The sequence below is a fragment of the Protomyctophum bolini genome, assembly GCF_963924005.1.
Source record: "Protomyctophum bolini genome assembly, chromosome: 9".
Classification (NCBI taxonomy): domain Eukaryota; kingdom Metazoa; phylum Chordata; class Actinopteri; order Myctophiformes; family Myctophidae; genus Protomyctophum; species Protomyctophum bolini.
In genome coordinates this window covers 15,260,064-15,283,205 of record NC_137870.1, presented here as the reverse complement: position 1 = coordinate 15,283,205, position 23,142 = coordinate 15,260,064, and the positions used below count along the sequence as shown (strand labels likewise).

General features: G+C 43.6%; 3 protein-coding genes and 1 long non-coding RNA gene across 5 annotated transcripts in view; 1 reads left to right on the top strand and 3 right to left on the bottom strand.

Annotated features, from left to right (window-relative positions):
- The window catches only part of LOC308321749 (uncharacterized protein), a gene marked incomplete at both ends in the record, with an annotated part of 16,035 nt that extends 10,050 nt beyond the window's left edge, over nucleotides 1-5,985 (bottom strand). Inside the window, one exon of the mRNA XM_080772839.1 lies at nucleotides 4,474-5,985. Coding sequence (XP_080628965.1) covers nucleotides 4,474-5,985 — 1,512 coding nt within the window. The remainder of the gene's footprint in view (nucleotides 1-4,473) is intronic.
- The window catches only part of nlrc3l (NLR family, CARD domain containing 3-like), a 234,648-nt gene that overhangs the window by 133,612 nt on the left and 77,894 nt on the right, over nucleotides 1-23,142 (bottom strand). The gene's annotated exons all lie outside the window — the stretch shown is intronic.
- On the top strand, nucleotides 9,933-22,348 carry tyr (tyrosinase). Its single transcript, XM_080772735.1, has 6 exons — nucleotides 9,933-10,782; nucleotides 11,969-12,293; nucleotides 16,093-16,309; nucleotides 17,672-17,819; nucleotides 20,112-20,293; nucleotides 22,031-22,348. The coding sequence occupies exons 1-6, from the start codon at nucleotides 10,280-10,282 to the stop codon at nucleotides 22,291-22,293; spliced, it is 1,638 nt and encodes a 545-aa protein (XP_080628861.1). The 5' UTR covers nucleotides 9,933-10,279; the 3' UTR covers nucleotides 22,294-22,348.
- LOC308321678 lies at nucleotides 17,942-22,170 on the bottom strand. The gene is made up of 3 exons (XR_013964648.1): nucleotides 22,066-22,170; nucleotides 20,996-21,163; nucleotides 17,942-18,421 (listed from the first exon to the last, which is right to left on the bottom strand). It is a non-coding gene; the product is annotated as an uncharacterized lncRNA (long non-coding RNA).

Here is a 23,142-nt window from a genome sequence, read left to right as displayed (position 1 = left end):
TTCATGTGCCACATTTATTGGGTAGGCCCTAAAATTAGGATGCATTTGATCACTGGGAATTATATGGGGTAATACTGATTCCGGTTTGGGGGTTCCAGCCTGATGACTACAAACCATGCAGACTACAAGATCACATAAGTAATCTGCCGCTCCCGACCAGATCATAAACCTGAAAAAGGTATGCCGATCACAGGATACCTTGATGGCAGTAGCTAGAATTCATTGGCATAAACATTAGCCTACATTAGGGAGAAAAAGGGTGTTTACAAACTGAACACATTAAACTATAAACCCAATAAGAATGCACATACACAGCCCCCACAGTGCAACAGTGCACAGACTCATCAATCACCAAGGGAGGGATCCATTGACATTTGGACTGATCGATATTAGGAATCAATAAGTTAATTCATTTACATTGACTAATGACTGCAGCTGAGAGTCCATACTAATAACATGAAGAGAAGATCATATACCATAATATGCAAGAGTCTGGCAGAATTAATGCTGTCAATAAGCAGTGAGGATTTTACAGTGTAGATTGGGACTCCGATTTAAAAGGTTGAATCTCAACCTTGTTTAATTTAAAGGACCCCCATGCAGTTTCATATTGTCTGTCGGGTGGACAAGGCCAAAAGCCACAGCTGCAAAAGCAACAGCTCAACCGTTGTCACACTGGACCACCAACACAACCAATCCACTGACAGCAGTGGCACTGACAACAACCAACGCAATGCTAAACCTAAAAGCTTTCTGCCCAACAGCAATGACATCCAGCCATTTGATCAAAGACAGCCACCTGTTTGATGACTTTCCCTGTGGCTCACCCACGATGAGCAAGATTTTCTGTGCATCAAACAAACCAGAGAGAAGATCAGAGTAACCGCACACTCCTTGACTCCTATAGGCCTACAGTAGCTCCAGTGTAAATATCTCTGTTTATTTAATGGTAGATCAAAATAAGGGGTATTTTGGTTGAATGCTTGTGTAATTTTGGAGTACCCAGAAAGAGAGAGGCAGGCAGGCAGGCAGGCAGGCAGATAGACAGACAGACAGACAGACAGACATCGAGCTGGGATGAGATACCGGCCACTCTACCCTGGCCCTGAGTCTCTGCCACCCCCATTGGGAACCCTATACATCTACACTCTACCCTGGCCCCGAGTCTCTGCCACCCCCATTGGGAACCCTATACATCGGGCATTCCAGCATGACATGGTCTGCGGTCTGTTCATCTGTGCCACACACGCAGGTCATACTAGGAGTCAACAAAAGCATTAAAGATGGAGTGCCCTAAATACAAAGGGAAGACATCATTGCACATAACCACACAAAGGGGTCTAATGAAGTACTGTCACGCACCTCATAAACACTAGAGATACTATTGGTCCGACTGTAATTAGACCGACAACCTACCTCAAACGCTAACCTAACGCTAACTGCAAACACGGAGCAGCGCATGTCCGTCGACCATGTTTCTGCAATGTCGGTCCGTTGGTGTGTCTAATCTGCATCTGTGCATCCCCAGTCAAACGGGCCAATGAAAAATATATAGTGACATCACAATATCATCCCCTCCCCTAACCCCTCACTCTTTATCATACAACAACAGCTGTGGGTGCAGCTTCAGTTCAGGTGGATCACCACCCATCACCACCCACCAGGCAAACCAGGCATACTTAATGTCCACATACAAACGACATTATAACAAATAATGTACACTTAAAAAAAAAAAAACCTTAAATGATAATAATAACTGATGATCATGCATGTGCATGGGGAAAAAATCACGGCACTCCATCTTTAACATTTCCTTAATCATAGGCTGTAAACCTCAAGCCTCAAAGTCTACTTGTGATACTGGTTTTAGAATGCTGCTATTTGAATTTTGTTTTATTCTCCCTTCCATCTATATTTTATTCCTTGAACTGCAAACGTGAAGCCTGCATAAATAATAGTTTCAGCTCACTTTTACCTAATTACAAAGTTTGTTGATTGAATGATTGATTGATTGATTTGTTTTGGGAATTATTCCACATTTTTCAAGTTTCTTCCAAAAACTTTGAAATGGCCAATCTACAAGCACACAACGCTCTGTGTGCTTATAAATGGTCTATTCTAAAACAGCGTAAGTAGAGCTAAAGTGGACCCATTGGAACCCCCTCAAGGACCACTACAGGCTTTGAGACTTTGAGAACAACTGACCTTAGTAGTAGATATATAGAACCTGCTTATCTTCCATGGAGTCAGTGTTGACCTACGGCATCTCTCTGTGGTTTTACAGCTGCACGGTGGCAGAAAGAAAGTCCCTTCAAAGTTCAGGGGGTCATAAACATGGCATGTCCTCTCCCATCTCTGGAGGACCTCTACAAGGACTCATCCCACCCAGGTCATCACCTGCTGCAACTTATGCCCTCAGGGAGGCGCTATAAGGTCATCAATGCAAGGACGAACAGACTGAAAAATAGTTTTTACTCCAGAGCAGTCATAGCCTTAAACACTGACACTTGAACTCTGACACTTGACACTTTATGGACTAAAAAGGGGCTTACTGTGCAATATGTCTTAAATGTATGTATTATATGTCTTTTGTTTTAAATGCACTTAAGCTGAATTGCAAATCAATTCAGTTGTCTTGTACAATGACAATAAAGATATTCTGATATTCCTCCTTTTCAATGCCTGTTTTGTTTTTTTTAATCCAAATATGAATATTATCAGGAAATTATCTGTCACATTATTGATCCAGGAATGTAGTTTATTCTGCCATTGCATTTTCTGTGCCAAGTCTAAAGTGATGTCCTAAGTGTTGTCCAAAATCCAAATAGGCCTATAAATTACATTTCCAACCCATTCGGCTGATTGACTGGCCTACTCGTTCTGTGACACACCAGTAACCACGTGTTATACTGCCCTCTTGTGTTAGGAAGGAAACATTATGCCAAGTGTGTTCTAGTATGCACTTGAAAGCATTTTCCAGACTTAGTGAAGGCATGATGTGTCTCAAGCAACACATAATCTTGAGAGCGTGTATGATAAGAAATTGTTTTCCATTGTAAAAGAGAGTTTAAATAAGAAGGTGAACTCCCAATTAGAACTTTATAGACAAATAAAAAACAATGTTGGTCTGTCCTTGTCACAAGGGAGGGCCAACCAACCTTATTGTATGTACAGTGTACAGATGAGTGTTAGCTGTCGCCTGTGGGCACAATGATAAACAGGGTACAAGCTTTTAAGTGTGGTAGCTAGATATTAGGTATAGCTATGTTTATCATAACATTTTCTATTTTATTTTTCAATTCAATCGTTATTCGTTATCATTCAGACTCATGAAAGCAACTGAAAACACGTGAATGATAACTGGTGGTTATGGGCCATGAATGCCCACTGCCCAGAATAGGGAAGTAAAAGTATTTAAAAAAGTCACTTCAGTGTAAACACAGCAGAATGTACAGTTTACTGTAAACACAATACATGAATCTTAAAATGTTCCTGTTATCTCCTGTTAGATGTTCCTGTTAGAACAAAGGCGTTTGGAGTTACAATGGGTTGGTATAGGAAGGGGGCGGGGCAGCTCAAATTAATATCAAATATCTAAATACTGAATCGAGCAACTTAAACTTAATACCACAACATGTAAAATACTATGTTACGCATAAATGTCAAGTTCAACAACATTTACTTTACTAAAAGTACTAAAGTATTGGCATCAAAATATACTAAAAGTACCAAAAGTAAAAAATACTCATTATGCAGAATCTCCCATGTCACAAATTTCAAAAATCTTTTGAAGTGAGCAATTCTTTTTTTGATAATAAAAATCTACAAAGCAACAACTAAAGTTTTATAATGTGGTGGAGTAAAAGTAATATTAGCCTCTGAGATGTAGTGGTCGAGTAGAAGTAGGCTAAACGTGTAGGTCTACTTAGTGCTTGAATAACTGTACTAAGTTACTTTACACCACTGCAAACAGCACGATGAATAAATAACTGTACTAAGTTACTTTACACCACTGCAAACAGCACGATGAATAATACATAAACCAGTAGTTCTCAAAGTGGAGTCCAGGGATCCCCAGGGGTCAATGAGGGGGTTCCAGAGAGTACCCAATAAAATGTGTCATAGCATCGAAATCAGTTTTCCACTTCATCCATATTTTATGGTTTGGGCTATTCAAATATTGCCACGCAGTATTATAGACTTAGATCTATAACACAAATCTTCTCTTTTTGGCGTAATCATTTTCAAATGGGAGTCCGTGGCAAAATAAAATACATATCAATTTGGGGGTCCATGACATGAAAATGTTTGAGAACCACGTAGCCTGGCATTGGTCAGACTCATAACGTGGATTCACTCACTCACACGTTCCTTGAGGACCGTGTGAGTGAGTGAATCCACGATACATGGCCAATGCCAGGCTACTGATCTAGGACCTTGATCTTTTGTTCATTACAGAAGTTCACAAATAACCTTTGTGATGGGCGGCTCACCAACAATTCTACCACAGTTACAGGATTCTTTGGATTCTCTGTAGTTTTTTCGGTAGACTTGCCCACACGGACATTCCCATTGCTGTTGGGACTGTTGTGGCTGCTGTGCAACATCTCCAGAGGCCTCCGCCGCTCCCAGGTACACAAAAGGGGACAGATCCCAGCTATTGTTGATGGTGGTTATAGTGAGGATTTCTGTCCTCTGGTGCGGGCCGCTCCTGTTGAAAAACGATAGGGACGAGGCAGGAAAGTTCCAGAGCACTTCCACTTGCTGGGGTCGGGATTCTTCCTCATCTCCCTTTCTACCCACATCTTTGATCACCTCAGATGAAACCTTGCGTTTCTTCTCAGCTCGGCCCTTCTCTGACTTCTGCAGTGCCTTAGCTTCATCAGTAGCTGTAACAACTTCATAATATTCTATTGTGAGAGAACTGAGCTGGTCGCCTTGACAGCACAATCCATAGACGTGTCCATCTTGTAAGCTTTTGGCAGATGCTTTGTCACATATACCGATGGTCCAGTCACAGTCTTCAGGAAGGCTAATCGTCCAGTTGGCATTTGAGAGAGCACTGTGGATCTGAAGGGTGTGAGCGAGTCGTTTCTCTGTCAAACTGCAGTAGAAAACCCTCCTGTGGTCGCTGGACAGTGACATGCCTTTTCTCAGTGACTTCGGGTCAAAGGTAACATCTGAGTTGGTGGAAAGGTCTTCTTGGTGGTTCTCCGGGTCAACCAGAATCAGCAGAGAGCCCCACAATTGGACTGCTTTATCTACCATCTCATGTCCGTCCTGCCTTAACTCCCGAACCAGCTTGTCACGGTCACTCCCTGGCTCCAAGCCCTTCCTCAGGTCCACAGCTTTGGCCTTCTCCACATCCCGATGCACCCCAGAAAACATCTGCAAGAAACGGAAGGTATCCTTCTCGCTCAGAGCCGCCTGAATGCTGCTCTCGCTGGTTTTGATGGACGCCATGCGGGCGGAAACGGAACTCTGGACACTCGACAAGGCGAGGTCTCGCAGTTTGGACATAGCCTCGACAAGACGCACGCCGGACTGGGCCAACTTGCTCCGTTCCCCTTTTTCCCACTTCTCCAGACTCTCGCCCTTATCCGCTGTCTTGGCTAAGGCATGCTGCTCAACAGCAAGCTTCTCCATGAGCTCTTTGTGGGCCGTTGAGATGGTCTTCATGTTGTGCAGACGGTGCTGGTCTTCAATGTCACAGGAGACACACACACAGGTCAGATCGTCCAGACAGTAGTACTCCAGCACCTTGCCATGTTGGGGACATTTGGTGGCTCTGCCTAACCCGGCTTCCCCCGGGGCCAGGGGCTCGGTCAGAGGGTGGGTTTGCAGTAAAACAGGGGTGGTCAGATGGGCCTGTAGGTGCTGGACACACATGGAGATTTCGCACTTCATGCAGGTCTTGCGTGCTGGCTTCCTGTCCTCCTCTGTGCACATGTCACACAGAACGGCTTGCTGCTCGCTGTCAGACATGTTCTCAGGCGATAGCAGATCCTGGATCCTAGTTGTTTGATATGGGCTCTGTTCTTCTTCTGTTGCACTGTTCCCAAGTTGTGCCAGTTGTTCGTATTTTTATTTTCTTTGTTGACAGGTACAACAGGTCCAATCTCAAAGATTTTAAAAGGCTTTAGTCGTTGACAAGTGTTCTGTGTCTGGTGCGTTCCCTTGCTTCTGTCACTGTGATATTCCCAAGTCTAGTTCAATCAGACAGACATGAAACTTTGGACTTGCTCATGCAGGAGGGGCAGAGCTATTTTATTGCAATCTTATCATGCTGTCTTTGTCTCACTGGCACACCTTCTTTCTGTGGGAATTTCTCCTGCAGGATAAGAAATGTATCTATAAAGGTACAGTATCAATCAAGGTCAGTTTTATTTCCCGTTATAAACAATGCAAGGTAACTACATTCTCGAATCGATGCTCAGATATTTCAGAATTCCTTCATGCCGAGAGCCAATAAAGCACTGGGGGGAGGTCAGCCAACTATAGTTTACCTTACCTATGTTATTATTTTACTATAGCTATATTGTGTGAAATAAAAATCAGTAAATGATAAATGATTAACAATTTAGCAACACTGCAGAAACCCTGATAGGAGCGATCCAGGAGTCCAGAGCTGGTGTTGGCTCGTGCACACTCTCACAGTGCAACACATAAATTAACCCATTATGACCTGAGACCGATTCTACAAATATCTTCTAAACAGGTTTTTGGATATATATATATATATATATAAATATAAGAAAATACTTCGCTTGGATGCTTGGATGCACCTGGGACGTATTTTCAGTGATGTATCCCAAGGTCATCAGGGTTTCGGGTCTCGCGGACATCCTACCCCTCACTCAGGTGACCCAGCCGGGGTGATCAAGTCCCGACTTACGTCCCAGTAGCTACCCTCGATCAGACCCACAGTCACCACTAGGGAAAGACCAGGGCCACACAATCCGTTGGATCCACTCCGGAACTACTCTGCCGGGACTGGGAGGCACAATTCTGGCATGTGGAGAGATATAGTGGTGCTCAAACCTTTTCATGTCAAGGACCCCCAAATGTATAGGTATGTATTTGGCCGCTGACCAAAATATTTAGTTCCAGGGTCCCCCAGAAGCAAAGCTTTTTAGCTCAAATCGAAAATGATAGACAGATGCTTTCCCTGCAGTTTGAATTGGTCCACGTTCAAATTAAATGTTTAAACCATCTACAGGCATATATATTAAATCAGGATGGATTCATTATGATAAATAACACTAACCAGGTCAATGAACTCACCTCAACCCACTGACACACTTTGTGGCCATATGGTTCAACTTTTTACATTTTGTGGCATGCCACTGTGGGCAAGAAAGCCCTTTTGGATGTACGTGCCTCTCAATATACATGTGATTCCAATTTTGTTGATTGGATGTGGAGTATATATGGCGTTTTTTGTAATACATTGTTTTACCCCTACCCCTTTTATATCCCCAATAGTCGTTCCGCAGTTGTATAATGTAAAATGTACTTTCCCCTTCAAAAGTCAAAATATATGTCGTTGAAATGTAGTGGAGTGAAGTAGTATTTTTTTTTAATATATATATATATATATATGAAAATGTAGCCTACTAGTCATCCTCTCCTCTCCTCTCCTCTCCTCTCCTCTCCTCTCCTCTCCTCTCCTCACAGGGGGAGTGGGGCCACACTGATCCTCATGATGCTCACTCCTGCTCCGGTGTGTGTGGTGTTCCTTCATTCCTGCAGTGGGATTAGCCGCACCGCGTGTCCGGCTCCCAGCAGCATGTGACCGGGCATGAGGAGGTCTGCTGAGAGACTCCAACACATCCATGAATCCCTGAGGCTCTGCAGCCTGCATGCACACATGACCAAACTGGAAGGAATGCGAGCACACAACTACAGTCAAATATGAAGTCAATGGATGACATTTAGGCATTTGGGAAATAAGACATTTTCAAAACTAGCAGAGATACATTATTACCAAATGATTAATAAAAAAAAGAAATGCAGACTATGTGTGCGTGTCCGTTTCCTCACAGGGATTTTTTAGAGTCACAGAGTCACATGCGTCAGGCAACACACACATACAGTAGTAAGCCTTATTAATCGTGCTCGGGTGGCACAGTAATAAAGTGCCTGCCCACCACCTTGGAGGTTGTGGATTCTATTGCGGTAAACCCAGCTTTGTTGCACCGCAGTGGACTGTTTCTTATTTAAATAAATCACACCCGTGTGAAGTGAGGGGCGCTAATATATTAAAGTCTAACTCACATGTTCCCGGTGAGGAGGAAATGGTGATGTAAAACAAACGGTGCCAACACAAACATTAACTTCTCTTTATTGTTAATGGCATTTAATGTTTGTGTCAGGGACAAGATGACGTACATTTTCCCTTCATTGTCAATGGCGTTTTTAAAACAAACATTGAACTAAAAACAAACATTAAACCTGTATATACAGTACAGTAGGAAGGGCTAGATCCCCTCAAAAAGTGACAAAAACACACAATCGGTCCATGTTCTGGGAGGGTGATATTTGTCACTGGTACTATACAGGCTGGGGGTGGCATGCACCTGTCAGCAGGGAGTGTTTGTCTGGAGGAGTAGGGCAAAGGTGTGCCGGGTCTATAGCCTTCCACAGCCAGTGTGATTTCTGGTCTAGAGGGGCGGATACAAATTTGCCAGCAAAAACAGATTGGTTCACCGATCTGTTGAAAGTTGAAACTAAAAATCAGCCTAAAAGGTCGCCGAGGTTAGGGAAAGTGCTAAGGCAAGTTCTACGGGCTACGGTAGAGAAGAGGTGAGTCCTCAGATTACAGTGTAAGATCGGGAGTGAGTCTGCAGTTCTAACTTCTAACTGCAATGGCGAGGGAACTGTTCCACAGTTTGGGAGCCAGAAGGGAGAGGAGTCTGGGACATGTGAAGTGTTTTCCCAGATGTTTTAGCGAAGGTTCTGGCAGCCTCCCTGTGTTAGCTGATCTGAGTGAGCAGGAGGGGTTATAGGGTTGGACCATGCTTTGAAGATATGAGGGGGTCATATACTTCTGTTTGCTTCGTAGGCCAACATCAGTGTTTTGTACTGTGTACAAAGTATTGTGTGGGCAGTAACTGGGAGGCAATGGAGGGAGTGGAGAAGGCGGTACAGTTGCACACACACGCATGCACAGTTGCGCGCACACACACACAACAGTTTTTTTTGTCTTGTGGCCCCGACTTCAAGTAATCTTACAATTGTGGAAAGTCACTGGTGTGGTTTTTGTTGTTTTTGTTATCTATTTACAAAGTTGCAATGGCAAAATATGAATATATAATAAGAATAGAGGGCTCAAGTGGTTAATACACTCTCTGATCATGCGCATTCCATGAAAAAACTTGTCCAAGGGGAAGGGGTGAGGTAAGTGCACGCACAAGCACGCACGCACACACGCGCACACACACCATTGCTGGAGGTAGTAGTGTAAGGGTACAGGTCAGCTGGTCTCGAGACAAAATGAAAGCAGATCCGGAGCATGTGACGGTGTGACTGTGTGTGTGTGTGTGTGTGTGTGCGTGACGGTGTGTGCATGCCTATCACGGAGCGCGTCAGATCACAATGAAATCACAGACTTTCTCAGGAGGCTGGCCTTAAACAGGCTCAACCAGTAAACACTCACAGGGATGTTGGCTGACTCTGAGAGTGTGTCAAGAGAGAGATGTGTGTGTTAGTGGAGCTAGATGCTAGTAACAGTGCAGCCTGCCAAATCAAGTTGACTGCAATTAGGAAAACATGTAGATGATAGACTTCAGATAAAGCATTTACCAGTGAACGATTTTTCCTCTACTTTTTCCACTCTTTCCCACTTTAAAAAGGTCACATTTTGACTACCTTTTTACGCCCAGTATATTTGTAGACAGCTCTTGTCTGAGAGTGGCTCTTTATCTTCCACTGGAACTAACTTTGTGAGCTGTGAGTGGAATGTGTTGACCACGGCTGTGGAACTATAGCATCGGCCTATGTAACCTACATACGCTGTAAAGGTACAATGCTGTGTAGTTCAGTAGTGTAGGAAGTGGGTCAATATTGTCAAGGAACAAGACTTCAGTTGGTTGTCATTCAGGGCTGAATTAGCTCTCTATTCAGGTAATTTGTTATAAATGCGTAGGTGTGAGGACATTTTACAGAGGATTTTGTTTCTTGGATTGTTTTACTACTGAGGCATTAGACAGATCGACCGCATCGATCCCGCGGGGGGATTCAGTTGGAATTCAACGTGGGTAGGCGTTCACCATCCACCATGAGGAGTCTGCGTTTGCCTGTAGGCCTGATGCTACTTCTAGGCTCCTGCGTGGGCCAGTTTCCCCGGCCATGTGCCAACTCGGAGGGGCTACGGACGAAAGAGTGCTGCCCCGTGTGGGAGGGCGACGGCTCGGCCTGCGGCGCCATGTCGGGCCGAGGATTCTGCACCGAGGTGTTGGTGTCGGACGAGCCCCACGGGCCCCAGTACCCACACAGTGGCGTGGACGACCGGGAGCGCTGGCCGCTGGCCTGGTACAACAGGACGTGCCGCTGCGCCGGAAACTACGGCGGCTTCGACTGTGGCGAGTGCCGCTTTGGCTACTCAGGTGTCGGGTGCGCGCAGTACCGGGAGACGGTGCGGCGGAACATCCTGACGCTGTCGGTCGCCGAACAGCGCAGATTCATCTCCTACCTCAACCTGGCGAAGAACACGGTCAGCCGTGACTACGTCATCGCCACGGCCACGAGGGCGCAGATGGGCGCCAACGGCGAGAACCCCAGGTGAGGGTTTCGTTCCCCCATGTTGCATTATTCATGCATTATTATTCTTATTACATATGATATGTATTATGGCCTGGGATTCCCACCTGAAAATATTTTGTTAGTTAAAAAGAGTTAAAAATGTCCGCTTTAAAAATATACATATAAAGATTTTCCTTTTTAAAGATACCAGAAGTGACACGCATGAGCAAGAGTATAAAATAATGACACACATGCTTTACCGGTCTTAATGGGTCAAATGCTTGAAATTCATCATTTTTGGAAAAGGTTTTGAATGTTTTGAAAACGTTTGGCCATGCACTGTTTTTAGCCACGGATTTTGTTCATTGAAAAACATGTTTTAATCTAACATTACACGATTATGTAACATGATCAATTGTAATGCTGCGCTGCCGTAGGATAGAGTCTATACAGCACGTGTAGAAACAAAGGAAGGCCTATAGGATACCATGTTCTATGCTTATTTTCTTGCTAAAGCTTCACAAACTTTAAGCCTTGTGGCATAGCACACTGAAATAAGATCCTCATTGTTGTGCTGTATGATTGCTATAGGCCTGGGGGGAATGGTATAATGAATCACAGTTATTTTTTAAATAAAGGAATACATTTAAATTGATTAATAAAAAACAATTAACACATTCTTTATTTGTTTTTAAAGCAGGTTATTAGTTTTGTTTAGTTTTTATTTTTGCTTAATTTATATATATTTGTTGTAGTAGTATAGTAGTAGTAGCCATATTATGGGCAATTATGGGGTAGACAAGGATAACATTCAACCAGATGCGAAAAATAGCAGATCTACAAGCTACCCCCCACCCAGAGCATCTGTGGGGAAAGTTTTCACAGACAATAGCAGATCAACAAGCTCATTGTTAGCTTGTCGATATAGCTACTTTCAGCGAAAGCCTTCCCCACAATAACATACTGTATGTAACCCATTAAAACCCAGAAAGCATCATTTTAGAATTTAGTGTTGGCCATTAAGAAATAGCAGATATACAAGCACACAGCGCGGCACGAAGTGCAGCAAGCTTGCTATTTTGGGAAATCTTTGAAAAATCTTGAAAGTGTTGGAAAATGTTGAATAAGGAAATAGTTTGGTTACCGGTAATACAATATCAGAAGGCATTAGAATCAGCCCCTGCTTACCTATACAATAACTCCGTAATGGTGAAACGCGGCACAGGTTTTCCGACATCAACACCTTCGACCTGTTCGTGTGGATGCACTACTACACGTCACGCGATGCGCTGCTGGGCGGACCGGGCAACGTGTGGCCGGACATCGACTTCGCCCACGAGTCGTCGGCCTTCCTGCCGTGGCACCGCGTCTTCCTGCTGAGCTGGGAGAACGAGATCCGCAAGCTGACGGGGGACTTCAACTTCACCATCCCGTACTGGGACTGGAGGGACACGCAGCGCTGCGACGTGTGCACCGACGACCTCATGGGCGGAAGAAGCCCCTTCAACCCCAACCTGATCAGCCCCGGCTCCGTCTTCTCCTCCTGGAAGGTATGAGGGACACTCAAAAAGTACTCACATGTTTTACTTATAGAGAATTTCATGCTAGTAGTCTTTCTTAACTTTAGTTGCAGTTGTTTAGCTGCGTTTCAGCCACTGTCATCTATCGCGAGACTTTGTGAGCTCCATCCACTTGCATGGAGCTCGCGAAGTCTTCTGAAGTCTCGCAATAGACGAGAGTTCGCGCTTTACGGCTGGAACACAGAACTAAAGGTGAGAGCACAAAATTCTCCTAAAGAAAGTGTCAATCAACTGCAATATAGAACTACTCCAGTAAGTAAAAGTAGGCTACCGGAATTCAAAATGTACTTGCGTGAAAGTACAAAAGTATTGGCATCAAAATGTACCAAAAGTAAAAGTAGCCTACTAATTATGCAGAATGTCCCATTTGAAGTTTTCAAATATCTGCCAACTCACTCATTGTGTCGCATCGCAACGCAACGCTGCAAGATCGTCCATTTTCAAATGGCCGAAATGTATATGTAGGGCTGTAACAATTAAGTTTTCAAATAATTGTAGTGGAGTACAAGTACAATATTAAGTACAAATACTTAAGTAAATGTACTTAGTTAATTTCCACGACTGCCTATAGCTCATGTCCGGGAGAGGGAAGCTGGACGGTGAGGGTCATACAGGTCATTGCATGTAACCCTATACAGGCTTGGGCAGCAACTGTCAGTGGGAGGACGGTTTAGGACATCCTCCTGGTGAGGGCTCCTCGCATACAATACGTGCACTGTGAGTCAATAGGATATAACAGCAGTGATAACACAGAAGTGTGTGTGGGGAGGAATCAATTAGAATAACAACTGCATTGGCTCTATAAATGGGGGGGAACAAAAAAACAATAGGCAGAAACCTTCTTTTTCTCAGTGTCACATGATCAAAAGTAGCAGATATGAATGTTCTAAACTTGTAGATCTGCTATTTTTGCTGTTTTGGACATACTGTATGAGGTTTCCAAAGGACAATACAGTGACTGATTGGATACTTTATCAGTCAAAACAGCATGCAGGGAGGTGCAGTAAAACACTTTGGCTTATTTTTTTAAAGTCTTGTTTCCATTGTGGTCCTATGTGTATTCATTTCATCAACAGAGCATAGAATATGAAATATTAAAGGAGCTATAACATAAAATTCTACTTTTTAAATTTCTTTTGTATTTTTAGGGCTCACATATGTGTTTTCTATCCCCACAAATAACCAATTTTGAACAATCAGGCTTTCATATCATATCAGGTGCTTTAATATAAATTGCTCTCAGGAACAGCTCAACTGATTTTGGTCTCATTGTGATGTCATCAATGTCACCCTACTTTGTATAATTTCTTCTTCAGTCTTCAGTTCCAAATTTGCATTTCCACTTTGTTTACAATGTCCACCATTGTTGATTTTCCAAGTTGGCATAATGGAAACAAGCCTGGTTTTATCTAGCATCAGTATTATAATGACTCAAATATTAAATAATCTGCATATCAGCACCCCCACCACCTCAGGACATTGTGGTATTGCAGCTAATACTGCTTTCAAAGTCCAGAAAGAAATGACAAGGCCTGATTATATCAGAGTGGTGATTGAGGCTCAAACCATTAGAAATAACTTTGATGGACATTGACAATATGATATTAATTATTAAAAGCAGTTTTAAAATGCATGTTATTTGCGCTTTAACACACTAATATACGATACATCAACAAATACAAATAGCTATGTATAAAGTTGAAAATAGGTGGCAGTGTACAGTATACTTGACCCCTCATTTCAAGGGGATTTAATATCCATCTCCCCTTGTATAGTTTTCTGACAGGTGCTTTTTCAAGCCATGCAGTGATTCACCTACTTTAATCCATTTTGGGCGGGAACCCCCTTTGGTGTTTGCATTATGCTATGCTTTAGCTATTGAAAAATAGCAGATCTACAAGCTCATAGCGCGCCACTCGGTGGCGCGCTATGAGCTTGTAGGTCTGCTATTTTTGAAATTTTTAAGAAAGACTGACATAGAAACAACCATTTCATTTCAAGGACATTAAAAGAGGGGGGGGGGAATGTTGTTTAAAGTTTTATAATAAGGTTTATAATTCTGAAAAGATGTAGGTTGGGTGGGATTAGGATTAGACAGAGGTTTATGTTCAGTGGGTGGTTTTAGGTCAGGATTTATTTAACTTAGTTACTTGCAAAGCAGATATACAAGTTCACATTAACGCATTGGGCTGCTTGTGTGTTATTTTCTGTGTGTAACAAGTGGAAATCAGAGTTTAGGGTTAGTGGCAATTAAGAAAAAAAAATAAAGTGGCAAAATTGCAATCCTAAAAGGTTGATGTCCTCAAGTACAGTATAATATGTACAGTATATGTGCCACATTTCGAGCTTTGTACATCAGCTACTTTTGGAGCTTCCAGTACATGTCGGTAAGCCTTCATACGTGACCTTCATTCCAACCGGCACACTCGTGTTCAGCATGTGATTTACTTCCAGAGTCTCAAGAAACCAGCATGCCGTCAGAACCACCAATAAACATACGGGGGAAGGACGCAAACCACACAATTCCATATTTAATCCTCAAATTAATCCGCCCCCATGCACGCATAAATGAAGAATATGAGGGTGAAAATCCCACATCAGAGACACTTCAACCAAGACGCTGTAGACGCTGCTACTCTGGTTCTCCTATACAGTCTGAAAGGGATTGATACAGTAGCTAAACAATGCATATGCATGAACATGTATGTATATCATAGAATAAAGCAAACTAGGAGGGCTGCAGCATTCTTAAAGTCTGTAAAAGATACACGCAATGTAAGAAGGTGCACTTTTAGAAAAGGTCTTCGAAGTCAAACTAGAAAAAGTTCCCTCAGGGCATAGTTCTCCACCAGGCCAGGTCAGGTTGTGGCCTCCTGGTGGAGCTACAATAGGCAGTTGGGTGCCATTACTTCTTACGCCTTTGATGGCAATTGGCATTTAAGGCATTTTGCAAAAATCAGGTCAGATGGTCAGAGACATACAGAAACATATAGTCATTAATAAATACATTTCCTACCATCTTCAATGTAATATAGATGACTAAAATCGCAAAATAAATATGCGTACTGCACATGCAACCTATACTACAGCTTGGCTAATTTAATATTGGAATACTAATCTTCTCTTTCATGATGAATTGTTCATATTATGCTTTTATATGTCAAACGTGACACCCTGAAAAATGTTTGCGTCTTTGGATTTGCTCATAATTGTTGGCTCGAAACCTTCATGTCCATAACATTATTAAAAGTATAGTGGAATATAGCTGATCTGCAAGCTTACAACGTGTTGTTTTGCGACGCGTTGCTTTTCTATCAAAAAATGTCACTGCTTGTATGATGAAATAGGGCATTAATAATAAAATAAATAAAAAAACATAATACATAAAAATGTGTAACATGGAGATATGAGGTTTCTGCCCGACAGTGACCATTATGCAACCTGCTACATGTTGATTCATTTAATATGGGAACACCAACACCCGTCATGTTCACATAATGCTTTGAGTATCAAACGCAACACACTTCAAAGACGCATACGCTATAACGTGACTTTTGTATGTAACAATTACAAAACATAACTGGATTAGTGGATTCGCTTATATATTCCCCCCCATTTCTAACCCCATCCCCCACCCCCTTACAGTAACATACAGTATACTGGCTCCAGCATTGAGCGCCTCTTCAGCTCAGAGTCGAGTGCTTTTGAACAGCTCTATTGTACTGCATATATGTGCCGTGCGTAACTGTGTATGTGTGCGTGTCTATAGGTGATCTGCAGCCAGCCCGAGGACTACAACATCAGAGAGGTGTTGTGCAACACCACGGGGGAGGGGCCGCTGCTGCGTAACCCGGGCAACCACGACCCGGGGCGCGTTAACCGCCTGCCCACCTCGGCCGACGTGGAGTCTGTGGTGGCGCTCACGCAGTACGACTCTGACACCATGGACCGCTTCGCCAACCGCAGCTTCAGGAACGCCCTGGAGGGTACGCTATTATAGCCCCTTGTACGCACATGAATTATACCCTTGACCGCTATTTATCGATGTATTGTTTTTCGCGACTTTCTGTGATTACTATTAAATCGTGCCTTTCCCGTCAGTCATTCAATGCTCCATATATGGCCAGTACAGAATTCATTCCATGTTGATCTGACCCCACATGTCAAAGCACCAGCGCTCGCACAGCAGTCTGCCGTCAATGAGGCGGATGCGCGCACGGCGGAAGTGTCTTTATACTGGTAATAGCATAAACAGTTAAAAAAGGTAAAAGTAAATATGGTAAATGTGGCTAAATGTACTAATCAATTACATTATGTGCCAGAGCTGGACTGGGACAAAAAAAATTCGCGTGAATTTGGCCCAGACCGGCCCACCACAACCAGCGCGCAGATAGCAGAAACTCTACCGCCCGCTCCGTCGAGGCACACACAAACAAACAAGCCCTAATACCACCACTTCTACAGAACAACATAAATGACACAAACCAACAGACAACTACACAACCCTTTGTTGCTCTCACAAGAATACTGGAAAAAGGATTCAAGATAAAAGAGGGTTTATTTGTCACTCACTTTGCCTGCCTGTAAAAATAAAAATAAAAAAACGGCCCCCTACGGTCACAGCCCACCGGTAATATGAGCCTTCATACTGATTGGATGAAGGCTGGGCGCTCTATAGCCAAAAACAAAACATACGCTTTTTTTGACCCCAGGGGTTAACTGGGGATAGGGATGAACTTCTTATATGGTCAGCACACTCTACATTTCATTTACTTTGAATAATCATACCAGGACAGGAAATACATTTCTTCACACAATTATGTGGCAGTGTCACAACAGACAACAAAACTACACTTCACATGGAGAACGTGAACAGATTTCCATGGCCAGTACTTCCGTTTAGACTACGGTTTGGTTTACTTTAGACACTCAACAGGCCAAGTCTTGCCCGGCGTGCATGGGTTTAGAATGGGTGAAGTCATCATTTTCACCACTGGGCATGTTTAACTCGGGATGTGTTTTCCAAGCATGTGGAACACTTGGGACTTTCCATCATTCTGATCATCCAGCGATAGGATCACACTGGTACTCAACATGGGGTCTGGGCACCCCCAGGGGTCCTTAGGAGGGTCCCTGGGGGTCCCTACTGCCCAGCAAAGTGATTGATAGTTACAGTAGGAACCATTAGGACACTTATGGGTCTGTAACTGTGATAGTCTGCAAATGGAACTAAATGGCTTTACAGGTCTGTAACTCTGAGTTTGTACGAATGGAACCCCTACCTCTCTCTTTCTTTATCTCTCTCTCTCTCTCTCTCTCTCTCTCTCTCTCTCTCTCTCTCTGTGCAGGTTTTGCCAACCCAGAGACGGGCATGGCTCTGTCGGGTCAGAGCACCATGCACAACTCTCTGCATCTGTTCATGAACGGCTCCATGTCGTCAGTGCAGGGCTCTGCCAACGACCCTGTGTTCCTGCTGCACCATGCCTTCATAGACAGGTACACGCATGCGCGCACGCACGCACGCACGCATGCATTTTGTCACTTTATACATGTGCAGATACCCTGCAGGCCTGTATACACGTATACTGTGTGTTGTTTTATTTACTGTTAAGTGAGAAAACAAGTTGCACATTGTGCACCAACACAGGTTGTAGTGGAGACAGCCTCAGATAAAACCCATATGAGCACTGCAAACACTGACGTACACGCCAGCAATTCTCACACACAAAGACACAATGCTTTAATTGTCCCATTGATAGTCTAATTAAGTAGGCAGACAGACGACAGACAGCAGTGGTGTAAGGTAACTATTGTGACACAAACTGCATGTCCCAAAAATCTAACCAAAACATACAATCTCTTCCTCAACTGAACAGATAACATCATTAAAACACCATAGTTGCACATAGAGAGAGAGAGAGAGAGAGAGAGAGAGAGAGAGACCACAAAAGAACAAAGATTAAAGGAATATGAGATGAGATAATAATTAGCAGAGACAGACGCTGGCGGGCTGCAGTGTAAAACTGTGGTAACAGTGCAGTTCCTCTTTGCATCTCTCTCTCTCTCTCTCTCTGTCTCTCTCTCTCTGTCTCTCTTCCCTGGAGAGAGGAAAAAGGAGAGATAGGCTACTTGATATTTAGCACATTTTAATGCAGCCTTTGGATATAGTGAAAAGAAAGAAAAGCCTATGAATAATTTTGTCAAGCTCAGTTGCATTTCTGTAAACATTAGCTATGGGTGCTGGGTGCTGATTATAAATGTACACGTCTATTGTCAAAGCTTATTGTCTTATTTTTTGTAAAGGAAATTAATCAGACAGTGCAAAGTGAGACCTATCATGAACAACACAGACAAAATCATGGCGTGGTTTGTTTATATTTGGAACACATTTCTCACATTTCCCATATCAAAATAATAATAATACAATGACCCTGTGATGTCAGCACTTTGGTACAACAATAAAGAGACAATATGACATACATTTTCCCTTCATTGTCAATGGCGTTTTTAAAACAAACATTAAACCAGGAGGGCCCCTCAAATAATGAGGGCATAAAAGTGAAGACAGAAAAGTGAGGATGTAAATTGTGACATGGGTGTGATTTTTTTTAAAGTGAAAGTGGTTCAGTCTGTCTGGGAGTTTTATAAATATCGAATCAACTAAAAGTATTAACAAGAGCTTTTAAACAATAACCTCATTGTTCTTTTTTTTTTTTAAATCCCACAGTTTTTGGATAGACGACAGAGAGTGTATTTTTGTCTTGCAGGCATTTTCATCCTGCAGCAATGTAAAAATCAATGTGCGTTATTACTCATTCTTTCCTCTGTGTTCATCTCCTTTATGGTCTTTCGATTAGCAGAGATGTTACAGCAGAGATTTAAATGTAACTATCTGGGCTAATGTTTGCTCTGTTCTGTTCTTTATGGTGCAGAACTAACGGCCTCATCACAGACATTATAACCACTTAAAGGGCCATGAAACCCCAGGCTGATTTGGTAGTTTGCTTTCCGGTTCGGGTTAAAAACTACAGCAGATTAAAAGACGTGGAAGACTTGTAAGAAATACAGCTACACCAAACAAATTAATAATAAGCGTGTTCGATTTTCATGGGTGTGACCAGAGCTAAAGGCATAGCCAATGTGCAAGCAAGATAGACAGCATTGACACACCTAAAACCTAACACATTATTAATTTGATTGGCTGCAGCTGTGTTGCTTACATTACATCACAGTGTACTATAAGGTCAGCGTTATGCAGCCTGCCATGTTTTAACCCTGTAGTTATTTTACCTGAAAATCAGCCTAGGGTAACTGCACTTTGCTTTCTTCTTCTGACTACACCAAATATCTTTGCCAAAAAGTAGCCGAACTACAAGCTCACAACGTGTAATTTGTGTGCTTGTAGATCGGCTATTTTTGGGCAATGTTCCCCACCCCAAGAAGACGTTCAAGTGGTTATAAAGTTTCTACTCCCTTATATCGTCCTCTCCTCTCTTCCATCCCTGCTCCCTCCTTTCTCCCCTCCCTCACGTCCCTCCTATCCCTCCATTCTTTCCACTTTACAGTTATCTCTGTCCCCTCTTTTCATTTCCTCTCAATCTCTCTCAGCTATCTCTCTCTCTCTCCCTCCCTCTTCCACCCCTCTGTATGTCTCTCCCTCCCTCCTGCGTCCTCTCTCTCACCTCTCTCTCCCTCCCCCCTCTCCACTATAGACTTCATATATATAGGCCAACATTATACTGTATACGTTATTATTATTCATTGATGTACTGTTTTATCTTCCTGCAGTATTTTTGAACGTTGGCTGAGGACCCACCAGCCCCTGCGTACCCGTTACCCACAGTCCAACGCTCCCATCGGCCACAACGACGGATACTACATGGTGCCCTTCCTGCCGCTCTACAGGAACGGAGACTACTTCCTGTCCAACAAGGCCCTGGGCTACGAGTATGCCTACCTGCTGGACCCTGGTCAGTATCCACCCTGTAACCCCAGTATGCCTACCTGCTGGACCCTGGTCAGTATCTACCCTGTAACCCCAGTATGTCTACCTGCTGGACCCTGGTCAGTATCCACCCTGTAACCCCAGTATGCCTACCTGCTGGACCCTGGTCAGTATCTACCCTGTAACCCCAGTATGCCTACCTGCTGGACCCTGGTCAGTATCTACCCTGTAAGCCCAGTATGCCTACCTGCTGGACCCTGGTCAGTATCTACCCTGTAACCCCAGTATGCCTACCTGCTGGACCCTGGTCAGTATCCACCCTGTAACCCCAGTATGCCTACCTGCTGGACCCTGGTCAGTATCTACCCTGTAACCCCAGTATGCCTACCTGTAAAGTATACGTTGGTCCGACGTACCAACAGTCTGATATGCCGGTTAAGACACATGCATGGCCGTTTTTGAGTGGTGCAACCACTCCAAGGAACAGCAATGTCCGTGTCCGCCTATCTATGTGACTGTGAGCACGAGTGTGACTATTAGTACCAGTAGGGGCGCTGTTGTGCCAGAAACAGAGAGAGAGAGTGCAGCACTGTTGCCTGCTAATGAGAGAGAGAGAGTGAGAGAGAGAGAGAGAGTAGGGGGGGGGGGAAGGGAGTAACTCTGAGGAAGCCTGTTGAAGACCCATGGCGTACGTTATACTGTATGTTCAGTACGAAAAAACACTCACTTTAGTAGTTTATTTTGGCGACACCTCTGGCAGCTCCAATTGCAGCATCCGTCTATGGTCCGTGTAAAGTTGGCCGGGTGGCCAAGGCTCCAAAAAGTGACTCCAGCAATACCTCTTAGGGTGTTTTATTTCCCCCGGTTGCAGTGTATTTACAGTAGAAACACCGGCCTAACAAACAAAAGAAACACTGAAGACTAAACTTACGAAAGACAGAAAACCACTTGAAAGCAAATAGGAAACAAAACTCAGAACTTGATAAACTCTATCAGGCTAAAACCCTTCCATCAAGGGCCCCCTAGCAGCTCTCCCTGGGTGTTACCTTCTGGTTGCCCCAACTGAACTGACTCACTGCCCCTGCAGCCTCCCTCTTATACTAGGCAAGACTGTACCAAGGAACAGTTCTGTAATTGGTAACCCACTTAACTCAACATCTGGCTAACCATGGCCCAGAGTTAACTTACACAAGTATCTAGTTTAACTAAACCAATTTGAATACATCTCAGATACCTTACACAACATCGAGATGAATAGAAAACATAACACAAGATCTCTTGTAACACAGACAGACACCCCTCCTGCTCTCTAGCACTTGGTACCTTCCTCCACTCAATCAAGAGGATCACCAGTACTGCAGGAGAGCCAGGTGCCAAACAATCATAATTAAACACAAATGACACCAAAACAAAATATGCTGTGACAATATTTGCAAAATACTTGTTCTCTTTTACAATTCACTGTGAGCTACAATAATAAAAAATATGCACTCATGTCCATTAACACAGTCTTCCAAGCCGGCCGGCAAAGTTAGGGATGCAACTGTGTAATTTAGGTATGAGCATTGTTCTCCATCAGTGTATGTGTATAGGGGCACAGGCTTCTCCGTGACAGTCCGTTTAGAACAGGGCATTGTGTGAATCTCAGACGGCAGTCGTCTATGACATAATTATCTATGTGTGACTCCATATTTGGACAAGGTTTCAGCCTGAGTCAACAACATTGTCAACAACATGTTCTCTCTCTCTGTCTCTCTCTCAGGTCAGCGCTTCATGCAGGAGTTCGTCACTCCTTACCTGCAGCAGGCGCAGGAGATCTGGGCGTGGCTGCTGGGGGCAGGGCTGGTGGGCGCGGCCGTGGCGGCTGTGGTGGCAGCCGTGGCGGTGTTGGTGGTGCGCAGCCGCAGGCTCCGCCTCCGCAGGGCGGGGGGGATGAAGAGAGGGCCCAGCTACGGAGAGAGACATCCACTGCTGCACAGCAGCGAAGAGGAGGGCTCTGCTGGCTCATACCAGACAACAATGTAACACATGCACACGCATACACACAGGCATGTACACAGTACACGCACACGCACGCACACGCACGCACGCACACACACACACACACACACACACACACACACACACACACACACACACACACACACACACACACACACACACACACACACACACACACACACACACACACACACACACACACACACACACACACACACACACACACACACACACACACACACACACACACACACACACACACACACACACACACACACAGCCTTCATAACCGCCTCATCACAATTATTTGAGCCAATCGCAATCGTTTTGTATAATCGGGTGACTATGAAAACAGCTGGATGAAATTAACATTTATATTAGTTCCACGTCTCATAACCACTTTCGAAATAAATGGAGGCCCTATTTGGGGCATTTCATACTGTAACTTTTTTTAGCCCTTTCTTCAAAATAGAAAAAATTGTAATAAATAATCTAAAAGGTCACAATGCATTGCAAGGCAACATCATTATTATGAGCATAATGTACATTAATATATAATTATATATACAGTATAAAATATACTAAATATAAATGTATGGCCTGTTGTGGACATAGTACATTTTATTTTGATTATTGGTACCGGACATTGTCAGCCATTTCTGTACATAATAAAGCGACACCATGTTTTATGAATAAATAAATACATTTTGTCTAGTCTGTAGACTTATTACAATATAACTTATACAATTGGGGTGGTTGTATTTGGTCTCCCTGGTCATGTCTCACCTATAGACACAGGATCTGATATGAGGTCAAAGGTCCTGTCTCATAGACAGGATCTGACACTAATTTTGACCCTCACGCACACACACA

Excerpts from the sequence above, each read along its gene's own strand:
- tyr (XM_080772735.1), top strand. The coding sequence starts at position 10,280 with ATGAGGAGTCTGCGTTTGCCTGTAGGCCTGATGCTACTTCTAGGCTCC. Across the intron at positions 12,294-16,092 it reads CCGTCTTCTCCTCCTGGAAG|GTGATCTGCAGCCAGCCCGA; the intron begins GTATGAGGGACA and ends GCGTGTCTATAG. Across the intron at positions 20,294-22,030 it reads TGCCTACCTGCTGGACCCTG|GTCAGCGCTTCATGCAGGAG; the intron begins GTCAGTATCCAC and ends TCTCTCTCTCAG.